The sequence below is a fragment of the Tiliqua scincoides genome, chromosome 2 (assembly GCF_035046505.1).
Source record: "Tiliqua scincoides isolate rTilSci1 chromosome 2, rTilSci1.hap2, whole genome shotgun sequence".
In the NCBI taxonomy this organism is placed as follows: Eukaryota; Metazoa; Chordata; class Lepidosauria; order Squamata; family Scincidae; genus Tiliqua; species Tiliqua scincoides.
In genome coordinates this window covers 134653954-134673521 of record NC_089822.1, presented here as the reverse complement: position 1 = coordinate 134673521, position 19568 = coordinate 134653954, and the positions used below count along the sequence as shown (strand labels likewise).

Here is a 19568-nt window from a genome sequence, read left to right as displayed (position 1 = left end):
GTAAGAACAGAACGGCTCCACTGGATCTGGCCATAGGCCCATCTCGTCCAGCTTCCTGTATCTCACAGCAGCCCTCCAAATGCCTCAGGGAGCACAAAAGACAACAAGAGACCTGCATCCTGGTGCCCTCCCTTGCATCTGGCATTCTGAGGTAACCCACTTCTAAAATCAGGAAGTTGCACATACACATATAAGAACAGCCCCCCTGGACATACTGTGTCCCAGCAGGCAGTTTTGAAACTGGGTTGGTCAGTAATCTGCATGGATTTGTCTTCTCCTGGTTAACCCCTACTTGCTTGCAATGCATAAAGACGCATAGGAAGTCTCCCCTGCTTTTTCTGTCCATTAAGGCTGCTCTGAATTGAAGGCTGCCTACACTGGCCTTCTAACATTCATCCCTCTGGTATAATTGTATTTATGTATAAGAACTGTGGATAGTGTGTACTGACAAGAGTGTGCCTGAGTACATGTAGATTTCATTTTCATGACCACTCAGTAACTGTGAACCTGCAAAGATTTCTGATTCTGTGCTGAGTCCTGAGCCTTTCCTTGGTAATGAACCACTGGGTAACTAAGCTCGATGTACTGCTGATGATTCACTCACATTGGTCATAGTGTTATTTCAGTGGTGATTTGTGCTGAAAACTAACTATAAAGGGCTCAGGAGATGGTGCCCTCAAAGTTAACTTTCATAGACATTAATGCACTTTGAGTTGAAACACTGCCTGGAAACACTGCCTACAGATGCAGCATAAGTGCAGAGTACTAGCCTGTCCTTTGAATAAGGCGATCTCCAGTATCTGCTGTTAGAGGTGGGAAAGGGGGGGGGGTCTGCTGGCTAGGTTGGCTATTAATAAGAGTGACATTTGAAGAGCTGGACCTGAGAGGGCGACTAGCTGGATGTCCTAGTTTGTGTTGTGGCTGTAGGAGGAGTGTGTGGCTTATATTGGAGCAGCAAGAAGCTGCAAGTTCTGATGCTGATGGGGAAGGTTTGAGGGCCTCTTCTCTTCTTACTCTTATATAAACACCAGAAAACACGAATAACGCATGTGACCATGTGAGTAGTGCATATAGTTAAACTGTGGCTGTTTCTCTAGTAAAAAAAACAAGCAAGCCCTGAAGCAATGAGTAGGTAGGGATCAGGGGTGTGCTTTTGAATTTTTGAAGGAAAAAGCTGTGTTAAAGGGAAAAGCTCTGTGAAAAACTCCATATTTGTGCCAGGCATGGATCCTGTATGCATATCTGTACTGGGTATCAGCACCAAAGTACAAAATTGGTACCTGAGGAACTGTTCAAAAATCAAGAGAATTGGGAGTAAGAAGATGGGAGCAGGTTTCCTGGCTTCTCTTTGATGCTTGATTTCTAATTAATAGGTTGCAAAGGAACTGCCCCCCCCCCCCACTGCCTACTAACTTTCCCTGCCTAGTTTCCTTCCCTGCCCTTGGAGCAGGATAATCCATGCCTTTAAAAACAAAATCAAGCCCCTCCCAAAAAACACAGTTTATTTGCAGCCTCTTTCAGCAGCACTTAACCACAGAGACCATTGAAGTGCATATAGAAATCCTTTGGAATGTACAGTAATTATGGTAGAGGCAAAGTAGTGAAGTCCAGATCGTGCAGTCAGACAGCAGGGGATATGGTCATCATCCTGCTGGATCAGACCGCTGATCCCACCTAGTCCAGCTTCCTGTGTCTCACAGTGGCCCACCAGATGCCTTAGGGAGCACACAAGACAACAAAAGGCCTTCATCCTGGTGCCACTCCCTGGCACCTGCCATTCAGAGATAGACTCCCTCTAGAACCCAGAGGTTGCATACAGTCATCAGAGCAGAAGGAGGCAACAGAGAAGGCCCCAGTTCTCCATCCTCTTCTCATATGTGTGAGAATAAGGGTGAAGAAGGGCTTCTCCATCTCCGCCACCACTGCTTATGAAAGAGACCAGTAGAGAGAATGCTGGAAGTGGAGAAGTTCCACTTCTGCTGAGCACTTTACCAAAAGTGATAGTGGAGCAGGAGCATGAAGATGGTGAGTTATGTGCTGATATGGGGGGGGGGGGTGCATGTGTACTAGCAGGGATAGCAGGTGAGTGAACAAGACAACCAGGCTATTGTTGAGTCAAGTGAGGACCCCTCGTGAGTGGAAATATAATGATGACACAGCTGGCTTGACCTGAACTCTTTCCTCATCTTGCCATCACCTTAGCAATATGCCTTGGGTGCAGCAGCTGTGGTGCCTCAAGGACCACAGTTGCCTTGCTTTGTCGCTGCTGTAAAACCCGTGATCCTGGAAAAGCAGCCCTCACCCAATGGCAGGAAGCCAGTCACTCTCTCAGCCAGCAGTTGAGAAGCCTTGTTTATGGAAACATCAACCATGGGGGGGGGGGGAGCAGAGACTAATTTTACTTTCAAAACTGCAGCATGGAATTATTTGCACAGTTTCTACTGCCTTGTATTCTGGTGTAGAGAAAGGTGACTTGGGGAGGCTTAAATTTCCCCACACATGTACTCTTCCATACCTTCCAGGAGGTTCCCCCTCTAGAAATAGGGGTCCCTTATCTTTCCTTGCACTCAAGCTATGCAACTCTGGCAGCTACACACCCCATCCTCAACCATTAAGGATGTTTAGTGTCTCTCCCTCTTGCAGCCGCCTCCAGCTTGATATTGGAAGCACATGTTTGCCTAAATGTCTGTGTCTAATTACTGGTGGAGACAGTCGTCTTTGCAGGTCCAGGGCTGCTCTTCTGCATGTTTGGGGCCAGAGACTACAGGGGGGTGGGGGTGCAAGGGAATAATTGAGTTGATCTGAAATACAAGCATCCTCTCTCAGCTGGCTGCCATTTGGAGCAGCTTCTGTCATAGCTGCTTCTTGCTTGATTCAGGAAGGCCCTTGGCAAAGGACTGTTTGTTTATTCTGGGAGTTCTTTTCCGCCCCGTGGCTTGTGATAAAGGCTCCCTTAGCCACATCTATCTGGTCAGTTGGCTCCGTCTCTGAACAGCAAAGAGGTTTGCTAGTCACACACATCCTGTATGTGGCAGTGACACATACCCAGGAATCTAACTGGCAACCTCAATGTTTTGAGATTACAACTTTCTGTTGGATCAAAGTTGTACTTCCTTGCAAAGATTCCACCACTGCCTTGATTAGCCACACAGTGTGACATTCAGGAGAAGGGAAGAATCTCTCGTCTTTTGGTTCTTGGATCTATCCTGAAAACATAATTTAAGGAGTGAGTTTTGAACGTCTAGCTCTTTAGTCTCCTTCTCTGAGAAACTAGTGTGACCAGCTTATTAACACTCAAAGCAGAGTCATATGTTTGCCACATGTTCACTGACAAATGCTAACCACCACAGAGTTTGAAGGGTGTGTCAGAAATACCCCCCTGACTCTTTGTAGACAAATGTTTCCTCTGCATACTCTATGGTACTGTGCACTGAAGAAATGGTTGGGCATATATTGAAGATCTTTTTCAACTCATTGTAGAGTTGAAAAAGATCCTCATTTTCCAGACAAGGGAACCAGACTTACTAATTCGAACATTTAGTTTTGAGCCACATAGTGTCAGGTGTGTAGTGGACCTTATGAGAAGAACAGAGTTGCAGGACTATAATGTTTTTTTAAATAGAAGCTCAAATCATTTTAAGCATTGGGAAGAAGAAAGTCTTACAATATCTGCTGAGGGATGGCAAAAAAGGATGCCTTACCTAAAAGGTACCCGAGTATGTTTGGAGCCTGTGCCCCCTCTTCCCCTTTTTTGGGTAAATCTTGGGTCGTGGCCACAGTAATAAACGGGGGTAGAAAAGGTGGCACTAGTGAACCCCATGTATTGCAAAAGAGATGTGGGGTGGGTTCAGACACATAACACAGAAACATTGTTCATGTAGTTAAACCATGGTTTTCAGGTTATACCTGAACTGAGCCTGCCCACAAACCGTGGTTGATTTGAGGTCAGGAAACCAGGACCTGAAATTGTGTTTACTGTAGTTTTGCGTTTACATCTGAATTCACATATCATTGATAGACCACAATTAGAGCTGTTGGTGTGCTCTGAGACTTGTTGCATCATGGAGACAGGAGTGTATTATGAATCAGATGGGGAAGCAAAAGCAGACAAGCAACTCTTAAGCCCTGGTGTGCCTGTTTGCATCTAGAGGCTCAAACTATGGCATGAGTTCTTAAAAACTTGTACTAGTTATTTTGTCTGACCCCTCAATAATAAAAGCAATACCTTCTGAGTCAAAGGAATTATCAGGCATCCCCCTGTAACCGTGGGGAATACATTCTTGCCCTCTCTCAGATACCAAAACCTTGGATAAAGAGGAACCTTATCTTTGCTGCCCCACATGATCCTCCACACCATGTTACCTTTGTTTACGTTGATAACAGTCCCCCAAAGTGATAAGGTGTCTTGTGTGAACAAACAATATAATCATAAAGTGTATAGGCAGACAAGTGGATAAGCAGTCTGCAGCCTAGAAGGAAGATTAAAAGCAAATTTTCACTTCCTGCTTCCTGTTTGTTTTTAGTCTCTCTTCTAGGCTATTGCTTGCCTGCTCATCTGCTTATGAGCCATTGGTGGGGAGCACCGGGAACAGCGGATTAGCAGATCCTTGGTTACTGGGATACACCTATACTTGGGGAGATCATTGGATTGCTTTGCTGATGAACAAGCAATTCTCAACATACTTCAAAGCTCTTTTTAGGAAAGAGGATTGACCACTGGGAAGGAGGATCAGATTTTAGTCTGGGGCAGCTAGTTGCCAACCCTTAAGCTTGTCTACAGTTATGTCATTTGTAGGATTCTAGTACTGACTCCTTTGGGCTACAAATGGGGAGCATGTGCCTCAAGAACTCAATTGTACTTCTGTGCAAAGAGGCAATGACTGACAGATCTTCAAAACCAGTGTCAGCGAGCAGAATTCAGACAGAAGAGCTGCAACTGGATTTTCCGAAGAGCTTGCTGAGGAAAAAGCCAGCCTCCTCCAGCTTTCTCCCTAGCTTCCATTTTTGGATGTCCAAGTTTTTCAAAATGCGGCAAAGCTTTTCCAACACACTGAGCTAAAATCTCAGCTCCATTCTGAAGATCCGTCAACCTTTTTTAAGCAAACTCTTCTGACAAAACAGTTGCAGTTCTTGACATCTACACTGTGCTTACAGAATGTGGGGTTTGAAAAGCTTGTGACTGTGTACCATTGCCTCTTTGCGTGGAAGCACAATTTTGAACCAGCAGGCTGTCATCTCAATGCCTTGAGGTCTTTTTAGGCTGGTGGGGAAACAAGGGTGTGGGGGGAGCTCTCTGCTTGGACACAGACCCTGGCTGGCGTGCTGAAGTGCTCGCATCAGTGCGTGAGCAGATGTTTGTTTTCAAAGATAATTCCAATTGCATGTGTGGCTCTTTAATGGGAACCTGCTGCCTTGCCTTTTGGCTGCTCCCAGCAAAGACGTTGAGTTCAACCAGAACCCAAAGACGCGCACGTTTGCATGCTCACACAACTTGGAAAAGTTCATAAAAGACAGAGCATTGTCGCTAACCAACCGCTGTTTGTGACTTTGCCCAGATGACTGACATTCTTAATGCTAAATGTGAACTGGAATGTGGGGCCACCACCCACCTCTGAGGGTGGTTGGATATATTTATGCTAATAGATCTGGCTAATTGACCCTAACCCCAGCTCCCATCATGCTTTGGGGTGTGCCCCTTTGGTTAAAGGCCTAACAATGAGAGGGTTTGTATAGGGTGGGTTGGTCGGTCGGTTAATTTTATTTTTAAATTGGGCTTTAGGATAAAACAGACCTTCTCTCCTAAGGATTTCAAATTTCCCCATGGCACAGAGCCATGCGACTTTAAAAGCTTGCAATGTTCCAGCTGTGACTTGGGCCTGCCTGTTTGACATCAGAATTAGCAGTGGGTGTTCAGCAGTTGCAAGGACCCTCTTTATTTTTTTTGCATTTGATTTCAAGGCTTGTGGAGGACAGTTCTAGGAAAGAGCTCTCTTGAAAGTTCATCTCTTATGCTAAAATTGGTAATGAAAAAGGGAACTGTGTTGGCCTTGGAGAACCATCCACAAAGCAACTTCTGTGGGTGAGGATCCAGCTCTCTGAATTTCAGGCAGCTTTTCTGGTTCAAAGAAGGAAAAGGCAAAACTTGAGCTTTAATATAAAGCAAATGCTGTAAGTTATGACATGCTTTGGTAGGTGCTAATTGGAGGCTTCAATATGAGAGCCTCTGAAGTGGGATGCCCCTGCCTTGAGGGCCCATTATGACACAAAGAACAAACAGCATTGCCTGCTGATCTCCCCAGGTCCCCTCTTAACCTTATCTTGAGCAGCTATACAGGCTAGGTTAATAAAGCTCATTAGCACTTGTGTGGTTTTCTTGAGTGTCCAAAGCACTTCATGCAAATGACCTCAGTAATTCTTACAATAGCTCTGTAAGATACACCAGGGTTGTCCTTTTATACCTGTTGTTGGGGGAGAGGAATAAATTGAAGCTGAAAGTGTGAGCGTTGGTTGCCATGTAGCTTCAAAAAAAAGTCCTGTGGCGTCTCCCCTGCCCCACAAATCCCCTTGGTGTGCGGTCTCATTTTATGTCTTGGCTAATGTTTTCTTTTGCCGTTTCTTCCCCAGGGCTCCGGATTCAAATGGCAGTCTCTCAGCCAGTCACCTGAGCAGCACAGGTAAGTGGCTTTGTTCTCTTTCTGCAGGAAGGATTAACCAGAATCAGCACATTTCTGTGCTGAACTGCAAACAGAGGGCTGCGTACTCTCCCCACAGTCAGGCAAGGCATGCGGCCTTGTGGTATTTGTCAGCTCTGCGCAGAGCAACAGCCCCTACCTTGTGGAGGCAGTCCGAGGCGTAATGTGTTGCCTTTGGAATTCCGCTCTGTTCCACTGTGGCTTGTTAACCACTGGTCACAGCTATGACATGCGCCACCCCCCTCAGGTGTTCTCTGCTTAGTTTTTGGTCTCTGGGGTGTGAATGGCCTTCAGGGAGAGGCTGTAATGATGGACCCTTTATTCCCACCTCTGAATGAGGCGCTCCTTCAATGGCAACAAAAGCTCAACCAATTTCTAATGTTTGCATGCAAATGGGTCATCTGGGGAAGTTTTTTTGACATTTTACCCTCCTGGGGTGTTTTTTATAGGGACACATAAGCCCTAGTCTTCATACATAGGATTAGTTCCCAGAGCATTGTTGAGGCATTTGGCCTTTCTTGGCAGGGTAGTCTGGAGAATGACATCTGCTTAATGGGGGCTTTGACCCTCCTGCCGTCCTGAGATGCAGCTCCTCAAGTAGCTCTGTGCTCAGAGTTGGGGACAGAATTCCCCAAGATGATCCCAAGAAGATGAACAGCCTGTGTAATTTTTAAGAGTCCTGCCTCATTTTGACAAACTCCTAAACAGATCCTAAATACAATGCAAGCTACAGGTGGCTATTTCTTTAGTGCTTCCAGTGGCAAACAGCTTCATAGTTTGTATCCTGGCAATAAATGCTATATTCTATATAACAACAAGGATTATATATATGAAATGTTTCATTATTCCATTTTACTGATGGGAACCAGAATCTGAGATACAAGAGTCCATGGTCAAGTGAGATTCATACCCTGGCTATGAAATAGGTAGGCCACCTGAAGTAAGTGGCAGTTTGCCTCCATTGCCATAGAGAGGCTTTATCTTGCCTTCCCCCTCCCCTTTTTGGCAATAAATGGTAGCTACCAACTCCTAGTGACTAGATTTGTATAAAGGCTTATCTTAGGACAGTGATACTCGGTTCTTTTTCAGGAAGGTTTTATCTCTGGTTTACTGCCAGCAGGGTGGACGGAAGCTATTTGGTAGTGCTGCCTCATCTCCCCCAAACCTATGCGACCTTACCTGGCTCCTACTTTAGTGCAGGCTCTTTAATCAAAGCAGGAGATAAGAGGCATGCTGGAATTACTCTGAGCCCACTCCATGTGTCCTGGTGTTTAAAAAACCTGGCAGAGGAAAAGGTAAGATCACTCCTTCCTCTGTGCAGGCTCTTTAAACAAAGCAGGGAATTCAGAACATCTAGGCATGGGAGAAATCTAGGCATGCCCCACTTTTCCTGCTTTGATTAAAGAGCTTTTTGTGGAGACGCGGCTTGATAAGGAGGTTGGCTCTGTTGGCAGTGGGCTGGGGGGCAGCAGTGTCTCTTTGCTGCCCCATCTGCCTCATCTGCTGCCTAATGTGAATGGGGTCGTTTGTTTCATGGATGGGTCAGCCATTGCTGTCAGTTCAGAAAAATTTGAGTTGAAAGCAATGGACTACTGACTTCATTTTTCTAGCAGTAATATATTTAGATTCAATCTCCTTCTGACTGGCCTGCTCTGGTCTTGTTGCGATAGTTGCCTTGTAAGTGTCTTTCTGCAGTGGTCTTATTCTGCTGGTGGCGCATTAATGGCCTTGATTGCACAGGCCAGTCTGTTTTGTGGCCATGAAATAGATTGCCCCCTCTCACAGGATGAGGGTGGATTAAATGGGTTTAGGGTCCCTGCTAGTAATTTAGTTGAGATCTGCTGCTCAGTGAGGAAGGCTGGAAGTTTGTATGTATCTAATAAAAACAAAATGTCTTGTTTTCCCCCTTTGGGGTGGGCTTTAAAGAGCAATTGTTATGAAAGCAATAGGAACATTTGGCCAATGTGGTTGCCAAACCCTTGAGGATTCTTTGTCAGCTCCTGGGAATGAGGATATGAAACCAGCAAGAGCCAACAGTCTGCTCCTTTTGAGGAAGAACCTCAGTTCTTCCACCTCTGCTCTGTTTGCAATTTTCAGAATGATTTGGTGTTGCTTTTAAATTCTCATGAAACAGCGACTTTTGCATACAGTGAGCGGATTGCTGGGTCATGGAAAGAACTCTTCTGGCACGTGTCGAATGTACCGAAACCTCTTCCGATAATTTATTTCTGGGGTTGCTTGGGTGTGATTAACTTGCTAATGTTAAATGAGGGGAAAAAGAAATGTCAAGTTATGCAACTTGGTAATTGGGTACTGGATGATTTGGTCCAGCTGCTCTGGTATCAGCTCACTGCACCTCACTATTAAACCATCCTGTCTCGAGGAAGGCTCTGCCTTCTACACGTGAGCAGGGAACGTGCTTGCGGCAAGTCACAGGGCAACAAGTTCTATGAAATCCTTCTCAAATCCTGAGAAATGGGGGGGGGGATGTAAAAAAACACTGCCTTTGTGAACAGGAAGCCAAGAATACCCCAAGAGCCATACCACCTCCCTTCAAGTCCCAGCTACAAGCAAAAGGTTGGCATATCTTTTGAGGTAAACATGAAACAGTAGCTGAACGTCACAGAGCATCTACCTAGCATAGGCCTGGTATATCTCCATCTTGTCCACCAGCACTAGTTGCTGTCAGTACTGGGGAAGGAATCAATGCTTGAATGAAATTTCTGTGGTGCACAGCATGTTGGTGCTTTTTATATGAGGAGCAAGCTTCTCTTTTCTCACGCAACAATTATAATATAAAACTGTCAGGCCATTTTTTTAAAAGATGGTTTCTATTCTGTCAAGCAGATCTCATGTATTGTCTCAAATGAGCAATGGCAATGGTAGTAATTATGCAGTAGCTTTAACAGAAGGCAGACACCAACAATTTACTCAAATCTGCTCCCAACAGTATCAATACAAATGCCATTTATAATTCCTACCTGAGATAATGTCTCTGTATCCTCATCTATGATGAGCACTGGACCCTGACAAGGATTACATGACCTTGGAGTTATTACATTACATTGTGCTGCTACTTGAAGTTTAATGTGACCCTGAATGTATTCCATAAATGAAGAATGAATTCAGCTGTTGAATTCAGTTTCTATAAACCAATAAAGCTCATTAACTCAATTGCTGAAAGTATTGTGCTAATGAAAAAAAATTTATAAAGAAATGACAAAAGTTGACCAAACAAGTTTTGTAATAAACTTTCTGGTTAAGCTATTAGAGAAGTAGCACTTGGGAGCCTTTTGAACTATGAACCTCGCATTAGGGGTTCAAAAGTCAAAATGATCAAGGCTTTGGGGAAATTATAACTCTTACACCTTATTATACCCAAAGTTGTTACTCCTGCAACACTTGTATATGGCTCCATTCTTTAGAGTGAATTGTATGTTATATTGTCAGAATCCAGTAAGGAAGGAATTGATTTCATGAGTACTTTGCTAATGCTTGCTTATATACACCATTCATTCATTCAGTACATACAGCAAGACCCTACTACATAGTCATTTTATTGTAAGTCATTTCATTTTAAAGTTGTTGAGAAAAGAAATAGGTTCTCAGCCAGGACCACTGTCTGTGTGGAGTTTGCACATTCAACCCGTGTCTGCTTGGGTTTTCTCTGGCCTGGAAAGCTCTTATTTATTTCAGTGCTTAATATTAGAAGTGTTTTGGGTCTTTATTTGGAAGCTTGGTGATGTTTTGTGACCAGAAATATGCTGTAGGAACATAACTCTTGTTTACCTATATCAATGAGCCTATGGTAAAAGTGGTTTCCTTATAAGTATCCTTATTTTGCTTAAAATTGCAGTTTCCATGAACCTGTTGGCAATTTTAAGTGAGGACTTCCTGTACATACACACACATAATATGACTAAGTATTGGGCAGTGATATTAGCAGAGGTCAATAGCTGGTGAACCTGTTTGTTCTTATGGTATATTGGGTTTGCCTGCCTTTTCTCTAATTGAGTTTCTGTTTGATTCCCCTTGACTGGGCATCCAGTCACATTTGCATCCAACCCTTGTCATTTTGCCCACTCTGAGCCACAGCCTGGGTTTGTAAAGGCTGGAGGATTCGGAAGGCAGCTTTGTTCTGTTGACTTAATGTGACTGTTAAGAGGAGAGGAGATTTGAGCTGCAAAGGAAGGCTTAGTGCAGTGCAAACACTTGAAACAGCTGCCTGGCCAAAAGGCACGTTTCTGCTGTTGGTTTCCCACCTGCCCTTTATTGTTTGAAGACACATGAGAAAGTCTGTTTGGAAAATGATTGCTGAGTTGCAAGCAGTGGAGGCTTCTGTAATTGAATGGGAGCAACTGGGGTAATGGTGGGGGAGGTTCAGCACACACAGCCAGGCAAATGTAGATGGGTCGCACATAGCTTTGAAAACATGACTGCTTTGTGTCCTATGCAGCTTCTATTGAAGTCACAGCTGTTCCCCTTTGTGCTTTTCAGGAAGGTGATCACACTGGAAAAGGAAGAAGCTCAAGCCTTTGGCTTTGAGATTCAGGTGAGTGCAGGGAGGAAATCCTTCCCATTGGTGTCTCAGCCACTGGGCTGTGTCCCAACAACAGATACAGTTGTGTTGTGGGATTGTAGCCAATGGAAGTTGAGGACAACTCAAAATGTTCAAATTGAAAGCTTTGGAATACATGAATTTCAAATTGCAGAATACGTTTTTAAGCCTGAAACTGAAATGTTTGATTTCTGAGCTTTGGGTGCCTAGTTTGGGGCTTGGGCAGAGATACTACAGTTGGGGTTTGTTTTTTTTTGGCAAGTCTGATTTTCAGATTGCTTACTTGAAGAATAGCACATTGTATGTGAAGTCTTTGTCCTGATGTTTTCTGTGTATTCTTGCGTGATCCTTGCAGTGCTGGGAGGAATCTGTTCTGCTTGCAGGTTCCTTTCCTCTTAGGTCATGCTTTAACTATGGTAGAACTTGCACGTCATGTGGTCAGAGACTGTGGCCACCTAATGAACCCTCTGTTCTCCTTGTTCCTTTCAGACCTATGGGCTACACCGCCAGGACACAAAAAGTGTGGAGATGTTTACCTTTGTGTGCCATGTGCATGATGGGAGCCCAGCCCAAGTAGCAGGCCTTAAACTTGGTAAGACGCAACTACATTCTATTGCAACCCCTATTGAAGTACCTATAAATACCTTTGTATTCTTTCCCAGTTAATTCCCTGCTTCACCTTTCTGTCTGTCTGAGTTGTATCTATTTTAGATTGTGAGCCACCTGGGACAGGAGCTTGAGTTCTCATGCTTTGCAAAATGCCATGGGTTGCTGACGTAATTAGGATGATTATTCAGTGCTGCTTTGGGCCTTGCCCTCTCACAGCTCACTGGGAGATACAGTTTGTTGGAGAAAGAAAGCAATACTAATTGGGATTCAGAGCTGTGATCATGAGTGAATGTGTCTTGCTGCCTCCTTAAGCTGAGAAGCCACGAGACCTGGCACACAGCCCACTGACTAAGCCAGAGGTGGGAAAACCTCAAAGTGCACACAAAATCACTCTTGTTTTCATCTTCTCTCCCACCTCCTCTCTTGTCTCCTCTCCTCTGTTGATAGTTTGGGTAGCACTGGTTAGATCAGGGGGATCCCTACAGCAGGATCAAGTGGGCTGGGGGTGAAGCCTGCAGAGGCCTGGTGGATTACGAACGGTGGTGAACACTGACTGAAAACTTTCGGGAAGTAGGGAGCACATAAATTTCAGAAGGGTGTGGTGAAGGAAAATAGGGATGGATCCTGAAGAATATAACCTGCCCACAGCTTCTCCCTGAGATTTAGCTCCATCCCTTTGAGCCTTGTGAGGCTAAAATCTTGAAGCTGCAGATCAAACCCTGAGCCTCTCTTGACCCTAAATTTTGCAACTCTCTGCCCAGGCTGGAGGGGAGCAGTCTGCAAAGGTCAAAGCGTTAAAAGATGCCATGGGGTGCTCCATGACATTGCTGTTTTTCCTAATTGTTCCCCATGCTTTCTGCACAGCAGGGTGAACATGCAACACTATGAGAGCTGCATCTTCTTCTCCTCTTCTAGTAATAGTGTGTCTCTGGGCTTGGGAAGAGGCCTTAGCTGGGGACAGAGGAATGTCCCAGGAGAGTTTACAGTGTGTTGACCTCCCAGGCTGAAGCCCTTCCTGATTTGTTTAGAGTATTGAAGAGCTTCCATTTTAAAAGTTTTCAGAGATGAAGGAAAGAGAAATCAGAGCTCTTCCCTCCCCTTCCTGCTTCAGCTTGTTCCATTTCCAATGCACCTTCTCCTTGAAGTTCTCCACAGGATCCAGCTGAACTGTTCCTGCTGAAAAAAGGAATGGGGGGGGGGTGTGTGTGTTTGTGCGTGGGCACTGAAAAAAAATGGTCCATGTCCCATATTCCCCATTCTTGGACTAAGCCCTGGAGCAAGAGAGCAAGAATGGCGTTCTCACAGGGCGGGGAAGATGCAGTGAACCCCTCTTTCCTCTCGGCCTCCTTGCGTCTGCTTGCTGCAGGTGCACTGATTCTTTTCTTGAGACCAGTCAAAGCCTGTGATGATTCCCTAGAGCAGGTCTTGCGTAAAGGAGGCTGGAGAATTACAGGAGAGGGCTGTGCATGTGATTTTTCTCCCAGATGCACCCAGCTCCTCTGTTCCCAGGAGACCGGGAGGTCTGCAGGACTATTCATGGAGTCACATTGATAGCAGGCAGTACTGGAGGTGGGTTCAGCGAGACAGACGGCCAGGTGCCTTGGAGCTTAGCTGTTCAGCATTGCTATCTTTCCTCTTCTCACTCCAGGGGTGTCATTTGCACTCCCCTCCATCTCTGCACTGCTGCTGACTTAAAAGTAGTATCCTGGGCTCCATGTGTACCATCATTCCATAGGATCAGAGAAAAGCAGCATAATGTGGCATTGACCGTTGAATTCCATACCATCTCAGTTTAATTTTTTTTTAATCTAGGTCTTTATTTAATATTTCCGTTCTGCCTTTCCCTCATCAATGTAGGTGCCTAAGGCAGCAAACATAAAACATACATATCAGATTAAAAAATGAAACAATAAAATCGCACATGAAAATAACCAATCGGGGAGCAGCAGGTGATATTAAAACAATATATATAAAAACAAAGAAATAACATAGCAGCAGTAACAAAATGGTGCACAACATTAGCATCAATAAAAGTGTAATGAATGATACAATACTAAAATGGCAGCAGAGATGTTAAAACACAATATAAACAGTAATAGACAGCATGCAGTTTTAAAAAAAATTCTTATGATTACAAAGAGATGCTTGAAAGCCTGTGGGCAATATCCAGAGGAGCTGCTGATTAAGATTTTGCAGTGACCCTGGGTTTTGTAGAGTTATGTGGGTCCACAACTAACAGAATTGGTGACGGTGACCACAGAAAGAAAGTGATCACACTATCTTGCCAAATTTATACAGGTTGTGGAATTTGGGTTATTTTGGTGCATTTTTTTCCTTTTAGTTTATTCAGCTACGCACAATCCTCAGGCATTAGATAGAGGAAACCAGGCATGTGTGTGCTGCTCTTATGTCCTGAAAAGTATACTAGTATTTCAGGCCTTTGGTTCCCTTCTGCTCCACAGGTGACACAATCACTGGTGTTAATGGGCTCAACGTGGAGGGAATCCGCCACCGTGAGATTGTGGAGATTATCAAAGCATCTGGAAATGTGCTCAGGTGAGAATGGAATCGCTTACATGTCTGCCGAGCCCCACTGGCTTTTCCAGAAGGGTAGTGTAATGGAATCTAACCAGTCATCACTTACCAGAGATTTTATCCCCATCCAGGCTGGAGACCTTGTATGGCACGTCAATCCGGAGGGTGGAGCTTGAGGCCCGTTTGCAATACCTCAAGGTTAGTGGTGGTGAAGGACATGTAGCGAAACCAGTGGAACAAGCACATTGGGGATAATGTTGAGCAGGGTAGTTTAAAATAAGAAGCAGAGCATCAGGTTGGTTTTCAAGTATGGATAACTACAAATGTAGAACTATCTAAGTACAAGACCTTCTCAGTGGTGACACTGAAACTTTGGAATGCCCCACCCACTCAGACAGATGATTAGTTCCCTTCTTCTGGACCTTTAAACCCTTATTGAACATGTCTTTAATTCTGCATGGCATGAATGAAAAACTCATGCTGTGGTTTTATGAGTTTGTCATCAATTTGAAATGCTGCTGTGTTCCTTTCAGTGTTAACATTTTGCACTTGGTTGGTTTAAAATTGGTTTTGTTAACAGCCTTGTGGTGTGTTTACAAAAGTCTTTAAAACAGTAATACAACATAAATGGTGTAAAACAAGAATGTACTGCATAGAACAGGAACATCTATTGCAATGGCTGAGTTCAGACTTAACAGTAACAATTAGCCTCGGACTTGTGAACCCCCAACTTTCCTTTGTACGCAAGGAGAAGAAACTTGCTGCTTCCATTCTTGGTTGAAAAGAAATCAGATGTGTTCCAACATCCAAACATGGCAAATCGCTTTTGTTCCAACCACAGCTAGAATCATATCTGGAAAACTTATCCTTTGGAAGGATACGCCAGCCAATCTACCAAGTATATAAATGAATAAAATTTGCAGTAATTGAACTGTTTAAAAACACTTCTGGAAAAAATTTTGGGTTTGCAGACATTTCTAACTGACCTCTTTTCAACTGCAGCAAACACTCCACGAGAAGTGGGGGGAGTATCGGTCATTGATGGTGCAGGAACAACGTCTGGTCCATGGTGAGTACTGGGGAAATGGCAGCAGGCATTGTTGTGTGATTAGCATTGAAACCATCTGAGGTGGCAAAGTTGCCCTCAGAGTGGAGAAAATTACCCCTGCTTCTAAATCTCCTGAAAAAGTGTCAAGCTATGAGACTTCCCAGATGCCCCTGCATTGCACAACAAGGAGGGAATCAAAAATCTCTTCCTTGTCTAACGTGTTTGTACTGGAATGATTGCATTTTCTCACTTTTTTATTGCTGGGAAAATGCAATTATCCCTCAAGCTAGTATGAACCTGGAAGGGCAGTGAGTGTCATGTAGGAAGTTATTGCATGAGTGTTGCAGGTGCTGGATAATACTTGTGATACCATAAGAGGCAAGCAAACCAATGTGCCTCTCCTTTTTAAATTCCTTTATTTTACTGCTTGAGGGGCTGAGCTCTCCCCATTTTACCCAACTGAAATGTGTTCAAGAAACCCTCTAAATCAGTGGTTCTCACCCTTTTCAGCCTGGAACCCACTTCTGGGAATGACAATCTGTCTGGGGCCCACCAGAAATGTCAGCAACCTGGAAGTGATGTCATCAAGCAGCAAGTTCTTGCCTAGAAACTCAAACTGCAAATGACAAGAGAACACATCTCTTGATGTGTTTGTATTCCAGCTCAGAAGCTTCTTCCAATTCTCCCTGCCCTCACTACCATTGCTATCAAGCAAAAAAATAAAACATCTGGAACAAAATATTTGTGTATTTATTTACTACTGTTTTTATTTCTGTCTTTATTTACAAAATCTCAAGCTACTTCTTGTATTGCGCTTGAAACTAACAAACATTGATGTGGCTATTGCTACTGTGCACAGCATTAGCCAGAAACAAGTGCACCCTACTCATGCACCTCAAGACAAGAAGTAGCTTGAGTTTTTGTCAATAAAGGAAATAAAAACAGCAGTATCCCCCTCAGAAGAAAGATCTGCAGGGACGCTTCCCCTCATCTCCCCCAAGCCTAAGCAGGTCTACTCAGAATTGACTCCCATTATTGGCAATGGGGCTTACTCCCAGGTAAGAGTAGACAGAATTGCAGCCTAAGAAAGAAGTAAGAGGAGGGGAAGGGTGCACATCAGAGAAGCAGCTGGGGGAGCAGCACTCTCCCTGGGTGCTTCCCCCCCCCACATGCCAGGCTTGCCCCCCTCCTCCGCCCCCTCCTGGCTGCTCTCTTGGCAGCCAGGCAACCAGGGATCCCCCCTCACCCCTGCAAAGATATAAAGAGAGGACGTGCTAGCCAGGGCAGGAAAGGATCGTGGCTTCCAGGCGATTTCAGAGAGGGAGAGAGGCTGTGATGCAGAGGACGAGAACGGCAGTGGGCTGGTGGCAGCGGTGATGCTGCTTTCAAGGCAGGCTCACAAGGGGGGAGATCACGCCGGTCTGCCTCTACTCACCCAAGCCCTGTGTTCAGGTCTCCGCCTAACTCTCCAGCCCAGTCCAGCTGGGGGGGGGGGAGCTGCTCTGTCTTGCAACCCCGAGGCAGCCAAGTTGACAAAGGTTGTGGGGAGAAGCCTGGCTGGCTCGTCCACATCTCTCCCGGTCCTTCTTTGCCTGCAGTCTAAGCCTACACTCCGCGATTGGCCACCCTGTGGGAAGCCTCCAAGTGCAGAAGGAGGTCCAGCTGGAAGGCAGCAGCATGCTTTCTGGGGAAAAGTGGCCCACTGCTTTCTTTGCACATGTGCAAGCCGCTCTTAGTTACGTCTCAATGCTGGGAAGCTTAAAATGGCGATGCCCAGGCTTTGCCCACTTCCAAAATGGCACTGCCTAGGTCTTTTGCCATCTTCCAAGATGGCTGCTGCCAGCTTCTCGTGACCCACCAGAAATCAGATTGTGACCCACCAAGTTGGTCCTGACCGACAGTTTGAGAACCACTGCTCTAAACCACACAGTACTGAACACCGCCATCCTCTCCCTCCCAAGGCATTGCTCTTCCTTTCCATGAAACTTTTTTCTCTTCACCTTTAGCCCTTTTGAGGCAATTGTGTTGTGCACTCCTGTGTTAATAGGAGTTGTATCCTCATTAATGGTACTTTTTGCTATTGAGCAATAGAAAGGTTGTTCTCTTCCCTCCCGCCCCCCCCCATCCTGCCATACCCAGTGACAAGGCTCTTGGCCCATCATGCATTTTGAAAGGAGGGCATGTTTCACCATTGGTGCTAGATATGACCTGGCACTAGTACAATCTAAAGGGGAGGGAATTATTATTATTATTATTAACAGTATTTATATACCGCTTTTCAACAAAAAGTTCACAAAGCGGTTATACAGTAGTTTGATACAATAGTGTACAATACAATACAATAGTTTTTATCTTGAAAAGACCCAACTTGCCTGATTTCTCTGTGTGGCTCAGTGATTGAAGGTTTTCTAGGACTGCTGTGGAACTGCAGTTCTAGCTGAGGGCCTGAACTGGATTGGAATGTGTCTCCTGAGCCATATGAAAGCACAACCCTCCCCTCACTTTAGAAAATCCATGGCTTAGGATAATTCTACCCTTTTTGAGACCCTGTATGTCCTTGCACCTGCTGGAATAATTCTCTGTTCTCTCCTGCCAGGGATTGTGGTTAAAGACCCCAGCGTCTATGACACCTTGGAATCCGTACGTTCCTGCTTGTATGGCAGTGGGTTGGCACGAGGGTCAATACCCTTTGGAATGCTCTTGCCTGGTTCAGAGAGCACCTACAGCAGCGTGGGCTGTGTCAGCACAGAAAGTGAGGATTCAGTTTATCAGACTTGCTTTTTTGACTCTGCCGATTCCTTGGATATTCTTCCTGCCTCTGCCCAGTCCTCCTCTCACCCCCGCACCACACTCACTCGTAGTGCCAGCGTCAAATGCACCAGCAGCAATGGAGCTGCTCGCGCTTGGGACAAGTCATGTGACAAGAACTCTATGGCCACACCGAGGCCCAGGAAGAGCAAACATGGAAGCTTCCGCAAGAGACTGCTCAAGTTTATCCCTGGGCTGAACCGTTCCCTGGAGGAAGAAGAGAGCCAGTTGTAAAGGGACACTCAGAGCTGGGGCAAGTGGAGCAAGACCAAATGGGGACCAAACTGTCTCCCCTTTTAAAAAGTTGACTATTTATTTATTTATTTGACCAGCAAAGAGGATTTGGGCATCCACTGGGATGTTTCCAAACTCTGCTTTTAAGGTTCCAGGAAGACTTCAATGCCAGCAAGTTGACAATGCTTTCTGGGCTATAGATTGAATAGATCTGAGTCCTTGGGGTTGTTCGGACAGCCTGACTCAGTGGGAAACCGACTTTGTTGATATCTGCAGGGAAGCAAGCAAATTCTCCACAAGCAGAAAGCAGTGGGGGGGGGGGAGGTGTATGAAAAACTCTGTCTCTCAACAAAAGAAAGAAACAGCAAATTGTAAGGACAAAGAAGCACAAATGATCTGACATTCTTCATTTCTGGGAGGGGATAATTCAAGCTTTCTTTCAGGGAACAGAGTAAACCTATCAATGCAACAGAGTGGTTGTTTATTGCTGAGGGGCTAGGTCACTTCTGGAGAGGGAAATGGTCTGCTGCTTCTGGCTGCTGGCCAGCAGGGATTTAAAATATATCTTCTGGAAGAGTTTTGGGGGGACTGGAATTGTAAATTGTGGGCTGTGTCTTAGGACTGGCATGTTGACCTAGGGCATGAAGTAGCATATGGGTTAGATCTTGATTTATACATGAAGGGGGCAGCTCAGGCCTAGGTTACAAATGGCTGGGGTGGGGGAGGGACAAGAAAAGATGCGTGGAGTGGAATGGTGGGGTGGGGGCTACACCAGAGAGAGCTGTGAGGGGTTTGGGAAGGGCTATGGGGACTTGAAATCATCTCCACACCTTATTACTTTTCAGTGAGTCTATCAGACAGCAAGAACTACAAAGACTGTGCTTTTTCCTTCTAGATGTCTCTTGCTTGGCTGTGTCTAAACCATGCTTGAGACATGGAACTGATATTCTAGTAGGTGCCTCGGTGCCTGAGATATTCTAGTAGGTGCCTCGGTGCCTGCTAGGCAACAAGAACTTGATCACGTATAGCAGTGACTTTCTAAGAGGGGAAGAAGTGGAGGATCTGGCTGCATTGTACAGTGTGT

The 19568-nt window shown here is 45.1% G+C and overlaps 1 protein-coding gene across 1 annotated transcript in view; it reads left to right on the top strand.

The window, feature by feature from the left end:
- Nucleotides 1-19196, top strand: part of TAMALIN (trafficking regulator and scaffold protein tamalin) — a 29531-nt gene extending 10335 nt beyond the window's left edge. The window contains exons 2-8 of the mRNA XM_066616594.1: nt 6625-6674; nt 11190-11244; nt 11740-11842; nt 14322-14415; nt 14526-14592; nt 15397-15463; nt 18039-19196. Coding sequence (XP_066472691.1) covers nt 6625-6674; nt 11190-11244; nt 11740-11842; nt 14322-14415; nt 14526-14592; nt 15397-15463; nt 18039-18484 — 882 coding nt within the window. The 3' untranslated portion in view covers nt 18485-19196. The remainder of the gene's footprint in view (nt 1-6624; nt 6675-11189; nt 11245-11739; nt 11843-14321; nt 14416-14525; nt 14593-15396; nt 15464-18038) is intronic.
- The last annotated feature ends 372 nt before the right edge of the window (nt 19197-19568 follow it).